The sequence below is a fragment of the Mixophyes fleayi genome, chromosome 1, assembly GCF_038048845.1.
Source record: "Mixophyes fleayi isolate aMixFle1 chromosome 1, aMixFle1.hap1, whole genome shotgun sequence".
Classification (NCBI taxonomy): domain Eukaryota; kingdom Metazoa; phylum Chordata; class Amphibia; order Anura; family Limnodynastidae; genus Mixophyes; species Mixophyes fleayi.
In genome coordinates this window covers 20,137,146-20,149,837 of record NC_134402.1, presented here as the reverse complement: position 1 = coordinate 20,149,837, position 12,692 = coordinate 20,137,146, and the positions used below count along the sequence as shown (strand labels likewise).

The 12,692-nt window shown below is 45.5% G+C and overlaps 1 protein-coding gene across 1 annotated transcript in view; it reads right to left on the bottom strand.

Annotated features, from left to right (window-relative positions):
- The window catches only part of LOC142140598 (uncharacterized), an 81,946-nt gene extending 70,409 nt beyond the window's left edge, over positions 1-11,537 (bottom strand). The window contains exons 1-3 of the mRNA XM_075198728.1: positions 10,959-11,537; positions 10,615-10,698; positions 9,973-10,137 (exon numbers count right to left, since the gene is read on the bottom strand). Coding sequence (XP_075054829.1) covers positions 9,973-10,137; positions 10,615-10,698; positions 10,959-11,463 — 754 coding nt within the window. The 5' untranslated portion in view covers positions 11,464-11,537. The remainder of the gene's footprint in view (positions 1-9,972; positions 10,138-10,614; positions 10,699-10,958) is intronic.
- Between the last annotated feature and the right edge of the window lie 1,155 nt (positions 11,538-12,692).

Here is a 12,692-nt window from a genome sequence, read left to right as displayed (position 1 = left end):
GGAGCGAACTTCTTCCCCTGTTGTGGGACGAAAGGAGCTCCAGAGTTGGTGGTTGGGGGGAGCTGAGGCGATGAGGGTGGCGGGAGAGGGGGAGGAGGAGGAGTTCAGTCTGATGGCCTCAATTTTGGAGGAGAAAAAGGTGGCAAAGTCAGTAGCAGAGAGGGAGGGCGGGACAGGGGGGAGGGGGAGAGAGGAGGGAGTTGAAGGTGGCGAAGAGGCGGCAGGGATTGGAAGACTGAGAAGAAATGAGGGACTTAAAAAAGGATTGTTTAGCAAGGGAGAGGGCGGAGCAGAAAGAGGAGAGGATGAATTTATAGTGAAGGAAGTCAGCCAGGGAATGAGATTTCCTCCAGAGGCGTTCAGCAGTGCGAGAGCACTTTTGGAGGAAGCAGGTGAGTTTCGAGTGCTAGGGTTGAGGAATGAGGCGGCGCTGGCGGTTAGCGGAGGCTGGAGCGACAGCATCAAGGGCAGTAGTGAGGGAGTGATGTAGAGAGAGGACGCCTGATCAGGAAGGGCCAAGGAGGGGAGGGGTGATAGGAGAGGTTCAAGAGAGGAGGAGAAGGAGGTAGGGTCGATAGCATCAAAGTTGCGCCTAGTGAGGGTGGCTTTAGGCAGGGTGGGAGTATGGGGAGGAGGACAGAGTGAAGGAGAGGAGATGATGGTCAGAGAGTGGGAAGGGACAGTTAGAGAAGTCAGAGAGATCACAGAGATGAGAGAAGACTAGGTCGAGGGAATGACCAAGACAGTGGGTGGGGGAGGAGGTCCACTGAGTGTGGCCGAGAGAGGAGGAAAGCGAGAGAAGTTTGATGGTGGCAGGGTCAGAACGATTGTCAATGGGGATATTGAAGTCGCCCAGTATAATGGAGGGGAGGTCAGAGGCAAGGTAATGGGGGAGCCAGGCAGCGAAGTTGGCAAGGAAAGGGGACATAGGGCCCGAGGGACGGTAGATGACGGAGACACGGAGGTGGATAGGGGAGAAGAGACCAGCAATTTTATGCGCAAGGTTACCATATGTATTAGCATGTCAATTTGACATTCCAAAATCCAATCTCCGGCGATTTGTGTTGATTTGTTTAGTCAAACTCGTCGGAGATTCAACAGAAGCTCGTCCGGGATTCAACAGAGACTCGCCTGAGATTCAACAGAAACTTGTATGAGATTCAACAGAAACAGAAACTTGCCCGAGATTCAACAGAAACAGAAACTCTCCTGAGATTCAACAGAAACAGCTCTTCCCTTGTCACTATCAATAGGTAATCCGACACCTAACACCAGCCATCCAACTCCTGTCTCTCTGCTAGAGATGCTCAGGCTTGGTTCCCCGAGAACCGAACACACCCGAACTTAGCAGATTTTAGTGAACTTTCACATGCCCACAGAATTGGTCATCATTACGTCGTCGGATAGGGGAGGAGTCATCTCACCTTAGAAACTTGGATGCAGGACTAACTTCGATCACTTGTGAGGATATTGATGATGAAGGTGTTGGGGTGTAGATTGCAGGTGCTGGGATCTAGCTGAGAGAAGGGAGGTAGATGATGCTGGACTGCTTGTTGTTATTTTTTAGCATAAGTTTCTGATTTTCACAAAAGCTTTCCATTAGCTCGCTTTAAATGAGGTAACATGGATGAGGTTCCTAGATGGTTAAGATTCCTACCTCTACTGACTGTGGCTTTACAATGCTACAAATGGCTAGACAACTGTTGTCAGGATTTAGGTAAAAATAATTCCACACATAAGAGGTGAATTTTTTGGTCTTATGCCCAGGCATGACAATGGCCTTCTTCTTATCACTGGCAAGAACTGCTGCAGTCTTTGTTTGAAAGTGTATGAAAATAATATTGTGACCTGTTAGATGGTCAAAATTGACTGCAAAATACTTGAAATTAGTGTTATTGAGGTTAATAATAATAATGTAGGGGAAAAAAAGCAAAATTATATGATTTTAGCAAAAAAAAAATAGGGATTTTAGAAAAAAAAACAGGGATCCAAAAGCAAAACCAAAACACGCAAGGGCGGTTTTGCCAAAACCAATACCAAAACACAAAGTTAATCCAGATTCAAAACCAAAACCAGAACACGGGCGTCAGTGAACATCTCTACTCTCCGCCAAATACTTCCTTTACTGTATGTCAGTTGATATCTGCATCTCAAATTTGTGCCCTAAGAATTTTCCATATCATGGTAGCTTCACTTATAATAGATAAATTATTACCTTTATATTTACTTATACCACGTTCACACTGCCGCCCCGGCAATATCCCGGGTTTTTGAACCCTGGATATTGCCGTGTCACAGAGCATCTCAGTTCAGAGACCCCGTTCACACCTTGGACCCGGGAAATTACCGGGTCACTCCGTTCGTACTGAACCTGGGCCTGTCCTGGCAATAAGTGTGAGTCATCACAAGAGGAGCTTTGATTGGCTGACAAAGATGAGGTCATGTAAAGGTCATTTCAATCAGCTCATTTTTGTGAGACCGGGGTTGAAAAACCCGGGTCGCCCCATTCGCACTGGCGGTTACCCAGATGCAGGGACCCCCGTTCACACTGAGCCACGACCCTGGTCGTCAGGGCTCACCCCGGTGATATCCGGGCTTTTTAGGTCAGTGTGAACGTGGTATTACATTGTCTAATTTGCTTAGGGTGAAAGATACTTATTTGCTTTGAAACAGGATATTTGTAGAAATTGAAAATGTTTAAACATTTTTCTATCTCTGACAATGGGAAACTCCTGGGAGCCCCTGCCACACATTTTTAAAATAAAAATGATTGATATGTTGCCATTTAAAATTTTGACAGTAGACGTTAATATGTTTCCTTACAGAATGTCTATAAGAGGGAAGATGTGGATCAGCCACAAAATATAGAATTTATGAATGTGTTCATCCTGGCAATAAGCCAGAATTGTATTGTAATTGTTTGAACACAAAATTGCACACTCGGTTTCTGCAGAGTGAAATATCCCTATGATCTTCTCATATAGTTTTCATGATATAATGGACCTATAACATTTTACATTCCTATTAACCAGAGAGATGTGTCCTAAATGATTGTATTATTTGCATTCATTCAACTCCTTCTTCACTTAGAAATGGCTATGCTCTGCTAAAACGCCGGGCGAGTTAATGAAAGTGTCAAACACCTCGCCGCTCGGTTATCTCTCTCTTAGAATTTCAAATCATCTAGCGACAGTGAAAATGTTCAATGAATAGTACTGATAATTCATCTCTCGTACAGACCGATCTAAAAATAAAAAGCAATATTTCCTATTCTAGTATAATGCAATTCAGAGATTTTTAAGTGCATTGAGAACTAAGGATTTTTCACACTTGCAATTCAGCATAATTCTACTTTAATATACTAAGCTCTCACAATAAAGATATGTTTGCTACAGACAAACATCTTGACAAAAATATGATATATTATACCATATTTTTATATAATATATATTATTATATATTATTACAAGATGAAATTATTATTTAATAGTTATATTATTTTCTTCCATTTAAAGAGAAAATTCAATTTTTTTTTAGAACTTCCGCCTTTCAAACCTGGTCCCCACGTGGAACGTCCTGTAGTGGGACAGGATATCTGTCTGTCCCTCTCCACTAGAGTTTAATAGACCCCCCCCCCCCATGTGTTACATAACAGTGCAAGTTTAAAGAGAAGGGGAACTATGTGACTATCCCAATTATAACTTGCCCTTTAAAGGTATTGGATCACCTCTGAACAGTAAAAGTGGCAGTATTTGACAGTGATTGATTTGGATAAACTTTAAGAAAGTCATCACATGACTGGACGTGTGTAGCCAATGATCATTCAGATATCTCCGGCTCACATCGGATCACGCGGTTGGTCACTGTGACATACTACAAGTGGGTTTAACATCAGAGGATGACAAAAAGTGTTTTGTACTGTGTTTAATTGTTTCAAGTGTAGGGTTTCACAACCGCAATGTGCAATGCGCTCTGTTCTCAAACATTTCTTATTTTGTAAACTCAGTTTTGCTTTGAAGAATAACAAAAATGACATTTCTATATCGAAGAGATTATTAGTGAATAAAGTCTGTGTTTAGTAAAATATCTCTCCCCCCAGGTTGAAAGCTGGCAGCACAGCCCTTGATACCTTTGTATGCAGCGGCGCACGCAGGGGGGTTTCTGGTTCTACAGAAATCCCTCCCCTCCGCGAATCAACGGTACTTTACAGCAGCCGCGGCGCTGTCAAAGAAGCGTCCGCGGCAGTGCTGTATTGTAGTATAATACAGCACTGCCGCGGCTGCTGTAGAATTCAGACTCACCGAAATGCAGCAGCTCCCTCTCGCAATAGTTTTTTTTTTTTCGGGGGGGGGGCGGAAACCCCCCTTCTAAATCCTGCATTCGCCCCTCGTATGGTATACCTAAGGGCAGAGGCAGGCAGGGCTGGGGGGCAGGGGAGCATCTTCCAGCCGGGCCGATACCATGGTGGGCTACCTCAGTGCCGTAACTAGAAATTTTGGTGCCCTGGGCGAGACAGGGCACCGGCGCCCCCCCCATGTAAGTGGGAGTGGCATTTGACAAGTGGGTGTGGCTAGCACTTTACTGAATATATATATATATATATATATATATATATATATATATATATGTGCGCACTTACTTACATAAACTGTAGTGGGCATGATTTGAAAGGAGGGGGGGGGGGGGGGGGTAAGAGAGAGAGATATGAATATGTGACCTGCTGTGAAGTTTTATGTTATATCACTACACTGGGGTTATGTTATATCACTACACTGGGGTTATGTTATATCACTACACTGGGGTTATGTTATATCACTACACTGGGGTTATGTTATATCACTACTCTGGGGACGGTACTGGGAGTGCACACTATATACTGGCCTGTGGTTGGTGCTGGTGATAACCTCTCACTCTCCCACACATTCTCCTCGCCCGGCTCCAGCATCCCGGCAGCTCGTCCCCCCTGCACAACCAGCGGCTACAGAGTCCTGTATGTACTCCGCGGTCCGCGCTGATCCCCTTCACACTGACTGCGGCCAGCACTTCCAGAGTTGGCGTCTCCATAGAAACCGGCTACAGCGGCCGGAGCGGACCAAATCTAGTAACTCTGCGAAGTGATGATGAGCGGAGGAGAATACGGGAGGCGGACATCCAGTTGTCACTGACCGGTCACCGCCTCTTATTACACATTGCGGCCGGGGAGGTCACATTATGGTATTGGGGCAGGTAGCGGGCGGCTGCTGCGCCCCCTTTGCCTTGCGCCCTGGGCGATGGCACCGCCCGCACCACCCTCGTTACGGCTCTGGGCTACCTTAGGCTTGGTCACTGGGCCAGTTGCATTTTTTTCCTTTAAAATGTTGCTAATAGGCTGCTGAGTCGAGTCTTGTCCCCCAGGCTAAAATTTGCCAGCCCTCCCCTGACTAAGGGTATCCCTCTTGTGAGAAGAAAACATGATCCTAGGGGTGGCAGCAATAAGCTTCTCACCTTTTCTCCAGGCCCTTAAATTCTCCAGGCCCCGTCCTTGCCAATTGTTCCAAACACTGGCTGCGCTCTACTTGATTGCAAAAAAGATATGGATCACCTGTGCTCCTTCCTGAAATCAGTATAGCGCTGTGACCAATACTCTCCCTCTTCTAATCCCCCGTCCACTCACTATTTCAGTCACTGCTTTCACTTTAAATGTGTAGACTGACCATTGACTGTAGCAGTGTTGGAGGAAGGCCATACAAGCAGGGCTGCCATCAGTGGACATTTCGCGGGTACAGCTGTGGGGGACCCGGACAGACCAGGGGGCCCGAATAGAACCTTCCGTCTGTCCAGACCCCCCCCACAGCTGATTCCTCCCTCCCCATGTGATCTTCCGTGATGCGACAGCTCCCAGTCACAGTCCATGATGCGACGCACACCCAGTCATTCATTGTCTGGGAGCCACCACATCGTGCAAACAACAAAGTAACTGAATTAGATCTATTATAATATGGGGATCTAGGAGCAGCGCAGCATCTATTGTGATATAAGGACATAGGCAAACCAAGGGGGGGGGGGTTTCCTAGTGCCCGTAAACCCCCCTCCAAGCCTGGGGCACTGTGTAATTTAGGTGGCTGGACCCTGCTCCCGCTTCACATGGCTCTGCTTGAAAATGGAGAGCTGTGTGCACCTAACAGTAGTGCATGCAGCATTGCCCATATATATTATGGGGATAGGAAGAGTTGGAGAGCAGCCAAGCACTGTCTAATATTATAGCCACGCCCCCATGCATGTTGGTCACACCCACTGGTGGCGTGGTGTGGAAACCCCCCTCTACAAATCCTGCGTTTTCCCCTGGGGGAGGGGGGAGCAGCGCAGCATCTAATGTGATATGGGTAGGGGGGAGCAGTGTAGCATCTACTGTAATATGGGGAGGGGGGAGCAGCACAGCATCTATTGTGATATGGGGAAGGGGGAGCAGTGTAGCATCTATTGTGATATGGGGAGGGGGTAGTGGAGCATTTACTGTGATGAGGGAGGGGAGTGCATGTATGGCGAAGAGGGAGGGGGCCCTACCAGATTAACTAGTACTGGGCTCCATGGTTTCTGATGGCAGCCTTGCATTCAAGTACAAGGCAGACTGCGGAAAAACGCCTCTGGAATCAGATACCAGGACAGTGGTCTGTATTATATGCTAATCAGCAGTAAAGGGCTCTGTATTTAATACCAGACATCAGAAAGTGTCTGTTTTGCACATTAGCCACCAGGAAGTCACTTGTACTATCCTCTCAGGAGGGCCTGTGAGTATTGGGCCAACATTTCCAAAGCTAACACTGGTGAGCATCATGTACTTTGTCAAAACCTATATTTTTCCAGCAACCTTTATATCCCTGACTCTAACAGTAAATAAATAGAAATAATCATGGATTCTGTATTTTTGACTGGATCTACATAAACACAAATGATGCATATTTCCACACTAAATATAATAAAGACTCTTTTATTTAACAAACACACTTGAAGTGAAGCAGCCCAGTCTGAAAGCAGCAGCGTTTCTGTATTAATAAACAATTTTTCAATCCTCCAGGGAATTGCATAAGAGCACAGTGAGTATTTGCTCTCAATAAATGAAGTGTGGCAATGTTTGCAAGAAGAGACGGACATCAATGCTGTGGATCATTACCTGCCTGATGTGTTGTGTTAGCGCATGGGAAAGAGCAAAGATCACTGTGCCCCTCTCTAAGCGCAAATCTCCGTGAATTAATAACTTGTTTGGCAGCTCAGTGGGGAAAACAAAGGTCCCTAACCCAACAGATCTCTATCTACACAGGGTGATTGACTGGTTTGTAGCTCACACTGCATGGCAAAGTGCAAAGGAAAATATAACAAGATCACAGTATGTTTTGGAAAACACTATGAGTTCCCAAAGGCTTAATGGTGTTTAACAGAGCTTGTAGACATAATATTATAAAAGGAAAAATTCTTTATTTTAATTATAGACGGGAGTAATTGTGATACTCTGGACCATTCCAATTTGACAGGGCTGTATTGCCATCCCACCATTTGGCACCTTTGCCAAGAAATTGAGAATGGGCGCCACGGTGAACGGGTGCCATGCGTACCTACCACTGGTCTGTGCAATTTATGGGTGTATTTAGGGGAGGGGAAACAGTTTAGGGGCAGACTAATACTTCTTGAGAACTAGGTACGCTCTTGGGGAAGTGACAAGGAAAGGTACACACTAGTTAAAGGTTCTAGTAATTTAAGAGAGTTATGCTGTCAGCAACAACACGGCAAACAACTCTGCCTTCTAAACAGATGACATCACAAATCCCCAAGGCGAGTCCAAGGGTGTTGGTGGTTGTGAAGCCTGACCTTCCCCTCACTGTATGGGAAGAGGTGACTCCATCCACCATTTGCAGCACACCCTCTGCATATGCCGGAAGGATCACCCACAGTGTAGATCCAGATTTGGATAATCAAGGTGTCAATGTTGTACACCGGGAGGAGGATATTGATGTAGCTGGCGCTGAGGAGGAACTTGATGAGGAGGATGCTGATGTGGTTATCTTAAATGAGGCACCAGGGGGAAAATCAGTTGTTGTCCATGGGATGAAAAAGCCCATCGTCATGCCTGGAAAGAAGACCAAGAAATGCACCTCTTCGGTCTGGTGTTATTTTTATCCCAATCCGGACAACAAATGTATGGCCATATGTAGCTTATGTAAAGCTCAAATAAGCAGGGGTAAGGATCTTGGCCACCTAGGGACATCCTCCCTTATACGTCACCTGAATAACCTTCATAGTTCAGTGATTAGTTCAGGAACTGGGGCTAGGACTGTCATCAGTCCAGGGACACCTAAATCCCTTGGTCCTGTTGGATACACACCACCAACACCCTCCTCGTCAACTTCCTCCACGATCTCCATCAGATTTAGACCTGCAGGCCATGTCACCAGCCAGACTAAGGGCTAGATTTACTATCAGGCGTGTTTGTAAACCCGCCGACTTTCGGCGGATTTGGCGGCAGTTTAGCCATCGCCGGATTTACTAAGGCTAAACCCGCCGTCCAAACGGCCAAAAATGATGTTTCCAAACCCGCCTCTGTATACATCGCCATGACGGTTTCAACAATGTTCAACATACAAACAGCCGGATTTACTATTAGGGGGTTTATAAAGCCGCCGGAAAATCGCCATTCAATAGACCAAAATGAAAGCGCTGCTTGTGAGCGGCGAGATTGCTCAAACAGTGTGCTGTTTCAGATATTTGGGCAATCAGAACAGAAGGAAAAGGGCCATTTCATGTACAAAGTTTTTTACTTTGGGATTGTATATGTTAAAAGGCCAGTGTCTTGTAATTGCAGTGTTGTTTTGGTTTCTTTTTCTCTTGTGTCTTCCCACCATGCAATTTATTTACTGATTTAGTAGAGGTGTGTTATAGCGTAACTTTGTACTTTGGTAAACTAGGTTGAGGTTACTAGAATAATTGGGTTGTGTGGCTATGTATGCACCTGAAAAGGGGTCTGAAATTATCCTGGCTGGCTGTTTGATACATAATCTAGCAATACATCAACTTACCCCACCGATTATTGCAGTAGACAGTGAAGAAGAAGGGGTCCGTGTCACATGGTGATGTGCAGAGCACAGAGGGCGGAAGGGAGATTAGAGACCGTCTCATTGCAAACTACTTTACGTGTAAGTACATAGTATGAAAAACATTTTTTCCTCAAAAATGTGTTTTATGTGAGTGCAATTTTAGTATTTTATTGTTAAATTTTTGTACATTGGAACCTTTAAAAACAGGATAGTGTGTACTCCTCATGTGGTAAATATGAACATCCCTGGAATGTGACAGTCAGAGGTCAATGTTTACGTGAAATTAGTGCATAGTTGTTAAAAAATCAGTATACTCTTGTTTAATGTGCAGAAAAGAAAGACTGACACAATAGAAATTTAACTGCATTTATTGCAGAACACAATAAATAAAAACGTATAATGGTTATAGAAACTTGACAAAACATTAATAAATAACAAACATTGTGCTAGCGATGCCTTTTTGCAGGCATATCGCTATGCTTGGTGGCACTCTCTCCCCTCCCTCGCCCACCCCTGGTGCGAGCACCTCTCCTTGGAGGAGTACTCTGTAGAGATGTGGTAGGAGTACTAGCGGCACTGGTGGAGGCCGATGAAAAAGGGGCCGGCAAGCGGGCAATCAGTTCCTGCTGGAGTTGGCCTGCCAGCCGGATAACATTGGCATTCCCCTCGCGAATGGAGGAATGCATGGCGTCCACAGACCCAGACATTTGGGCCAGCTGCACATTTGTCTGCTCCAAAGCGCTTGCCAGCCGGTTTATTGCAGCAGGGATTTGGCTCGTGGAGCGGTGTATTCTCCTCAACTGGGCCGCAATTTGTGACATGTGCCCAGTTTGCCTGTCCATGAACAATGTCTGTTGCTGCTGGAATGCGCCAATAGACAGCGCCATTTCTCTGGCTGGGTCCATACTTTCAGGTGCAGGTTGGTGGTGTGATGGTTCAGCAGGGCCAGGTGAAACTTCCTGGAAGCCAGACACAGGGGCATCCACTGTTACCAGGGTGATGGTCGTTTGATCCTCTGGCTCAGGGGACATTTCCAATGACTCCGCCTGAGGTGGCTGGTATGAAGAGGGCCCTGTGTATGAAAAATGACGGTAAGTATATAGTAGATAATAAGTTTGTATATTGCATTCTGAACACTGGATAGGAAAGAATATTCTTTAGCAACTACAGATTATTTCAAAATGTTTGCATTCCTGATTTCTAGTCCTATGCTACCTGCTTACGGATGCACTTATTATCCTTTTAATACCCATTATCATTTGGACTGTGTAGTACATGCTGGGTTATTTTGACTAAACTACATGCTATAAAAAGTGGAGATGTTGCCTATAGCAACCAATCAGATTTTAGCTGTCATTTTGTTGAATGCAATAAATAAAGTAAAGGTATATTCTGTTGGGTTACTATAGGCAACATATCAGTTTAGTAAAATGTAGCCCAAACTTCTCATTGCAAACAATAAAAAAAAAAAAAAAATTAAATTGACAGCAACATTTGCACAGAAAAACAATTAACTCCATTATTTCTCTCCTAAACAGAAATCACGCACCTGCTTGCTCGTCTGTGCCCGAATCTCTCGCTGAAGGTGGAGGTGTAGGTCTGGCACTGGGACTGAACTGCGGTCCTGGCGAATCTGGATGTATTAGAAAAAGCATACAATGTATTTCCATAAAAAACAATTTCCAAATATACTGTTTTTAAACCTTTACAAACTATTAGAGTCAAAAATACACTTTGAAAAACAATAAAAAAAAAAATAACAAATAAGAAAAAACGTTTGCACAGAGATAAGAGGTTTTAAAAAGAGAAAAGCAGTTTTAAAAAGAGAAAAGCAGTTTTAAAAAGAAAAAAACATTTAAAATACTGTTAGGGTAAAAAACCCAAATAACTCACCAACTACTTGGCCAAAAGAGGGCGAATCGGTGTCCTGCACATTTATGCCCTCTACAATTTCAGCCGGCATTATCTGGCGCAGCTCCTCCTCATACGTGGTGTACTCCATACGAAGTGGGGGGCCACCACCCGTGCGCCTTGTCGACCTCCTTTCCTGGGCCATCTTCTCTTTAAGCCTCCTCTTAATATCAGAGAAGCGCTTGCGGCAGTGTGCCACTGTCCGCTTCAGTGGGCCCACCGCGTTCACGGCCTCACAGACTCTCCCCCACAGTTGGTGACGCCGCCTTAGAGGAGTCCGGGCTGCCAGGTTCCCTAGGATGACCTCGTAGCAGGGAATGATGTTGTGCACCAACACACAATTCTCATCATGTGAGAAGCGCACATTCCTCCCTGTCTTGGTCTTCCTGCCCTGTCCTGTCTCCTCAACCTCTCCCTCTCCCTCCTCTGACCCCTCAACCTCCATCTCCCTCTCCTCAGCCTGTTCTCCCCTCCTATCTCTGGACATTTTTACCCAGAAGACAGAAAAACACAAAACACTGAAGGACTTACAAACACAAAGAACAAACTACACTACCTACAGACACACTCTCCACACAGTCACACACAAGTAACACAGACAAAGGACAAGTCAAATACAAAAAATACAAGACAGAAAATAAATGAGAAAATAAATGTACAAAACAGGAAAAAACCACAGGACTACTCACACTTCAATCAGATATCGCTCCACCAATCCACCAAACTCCAACTCTCACCAACTCTCAGCAAACCACTATCCTCCAAACTCCTCTCACAAAACTCCTCTAAACCCTATCAGAGAAAAAAGTGTCAGGCCAGTGGTTTATATAGGGCTTGTGATGTCAAATCTCCTGAGTTTGAAAATAGCCAATAGTAACAGGCCAGGAGACAGGTGTAATTTTCAAAAAAACCGCCTTTACACAAAAGCGCCGTCATTTAAAGCAAAAGCGCCATGTTCTATTCAAAGCCGCCGGCGGCTTTGAGCATTACATCCCGCCGTTACATCGCCGGCGGCTTCAAATTGAAGCTGAAATGCGCCCATTAGTAAATCCGGCTGTTTGCAATGCAAACACGCCGGAAAACCGCCGCGATGCATGGCGGTTTGAAGCCGCCATGCATCACGCCTGATAGTAAATCTAGCCCTAAGTCCTCTTCAATCAGGGATTCATCCGAGGAATCCTGCAGCGGTACGCCTACTACTGCCACTGCTGCTGTTGCTGCTGGTAGTCGGTCATCTTCCCAGAGGGGAAGTCATAAGAACGCTACGACTTTCACCAAACAGTTGACCGTCCAACAGTCGTTTGCCATGAGCACAAAGTACGACAGTAGTCAACCTATTGCAAAGCGGATAACTGCGGCTGTAACAGCTATGTTGGTGTTAGACGTGCATCCGGTGTCCGCCATCTGTGCAGTGGAATTTAGACAGTTGAAGGCGGTATTGTGGCCCCGGTACCAAATTGGGTACCGGGGCCACTCCACTACGCAGTCCAGAAATCTTAGTATCAGATATTAAACTACGTTCACTGTTCCTGCTACATCAAAAAAGCATGAACATGCCCTGCCATCAACAAAAACAAGAGGTAGTGACGCGCTTGAACTCCATCCTCTATATGCTGCAGAGGATGGAGGAGCAGAAAAAGGCCATTCAAGCCTACACAGCCACCTAGGATGGGCCACGTGTTTGTGCCACCCACTTGTGTCGCTTAGCTTAGACAT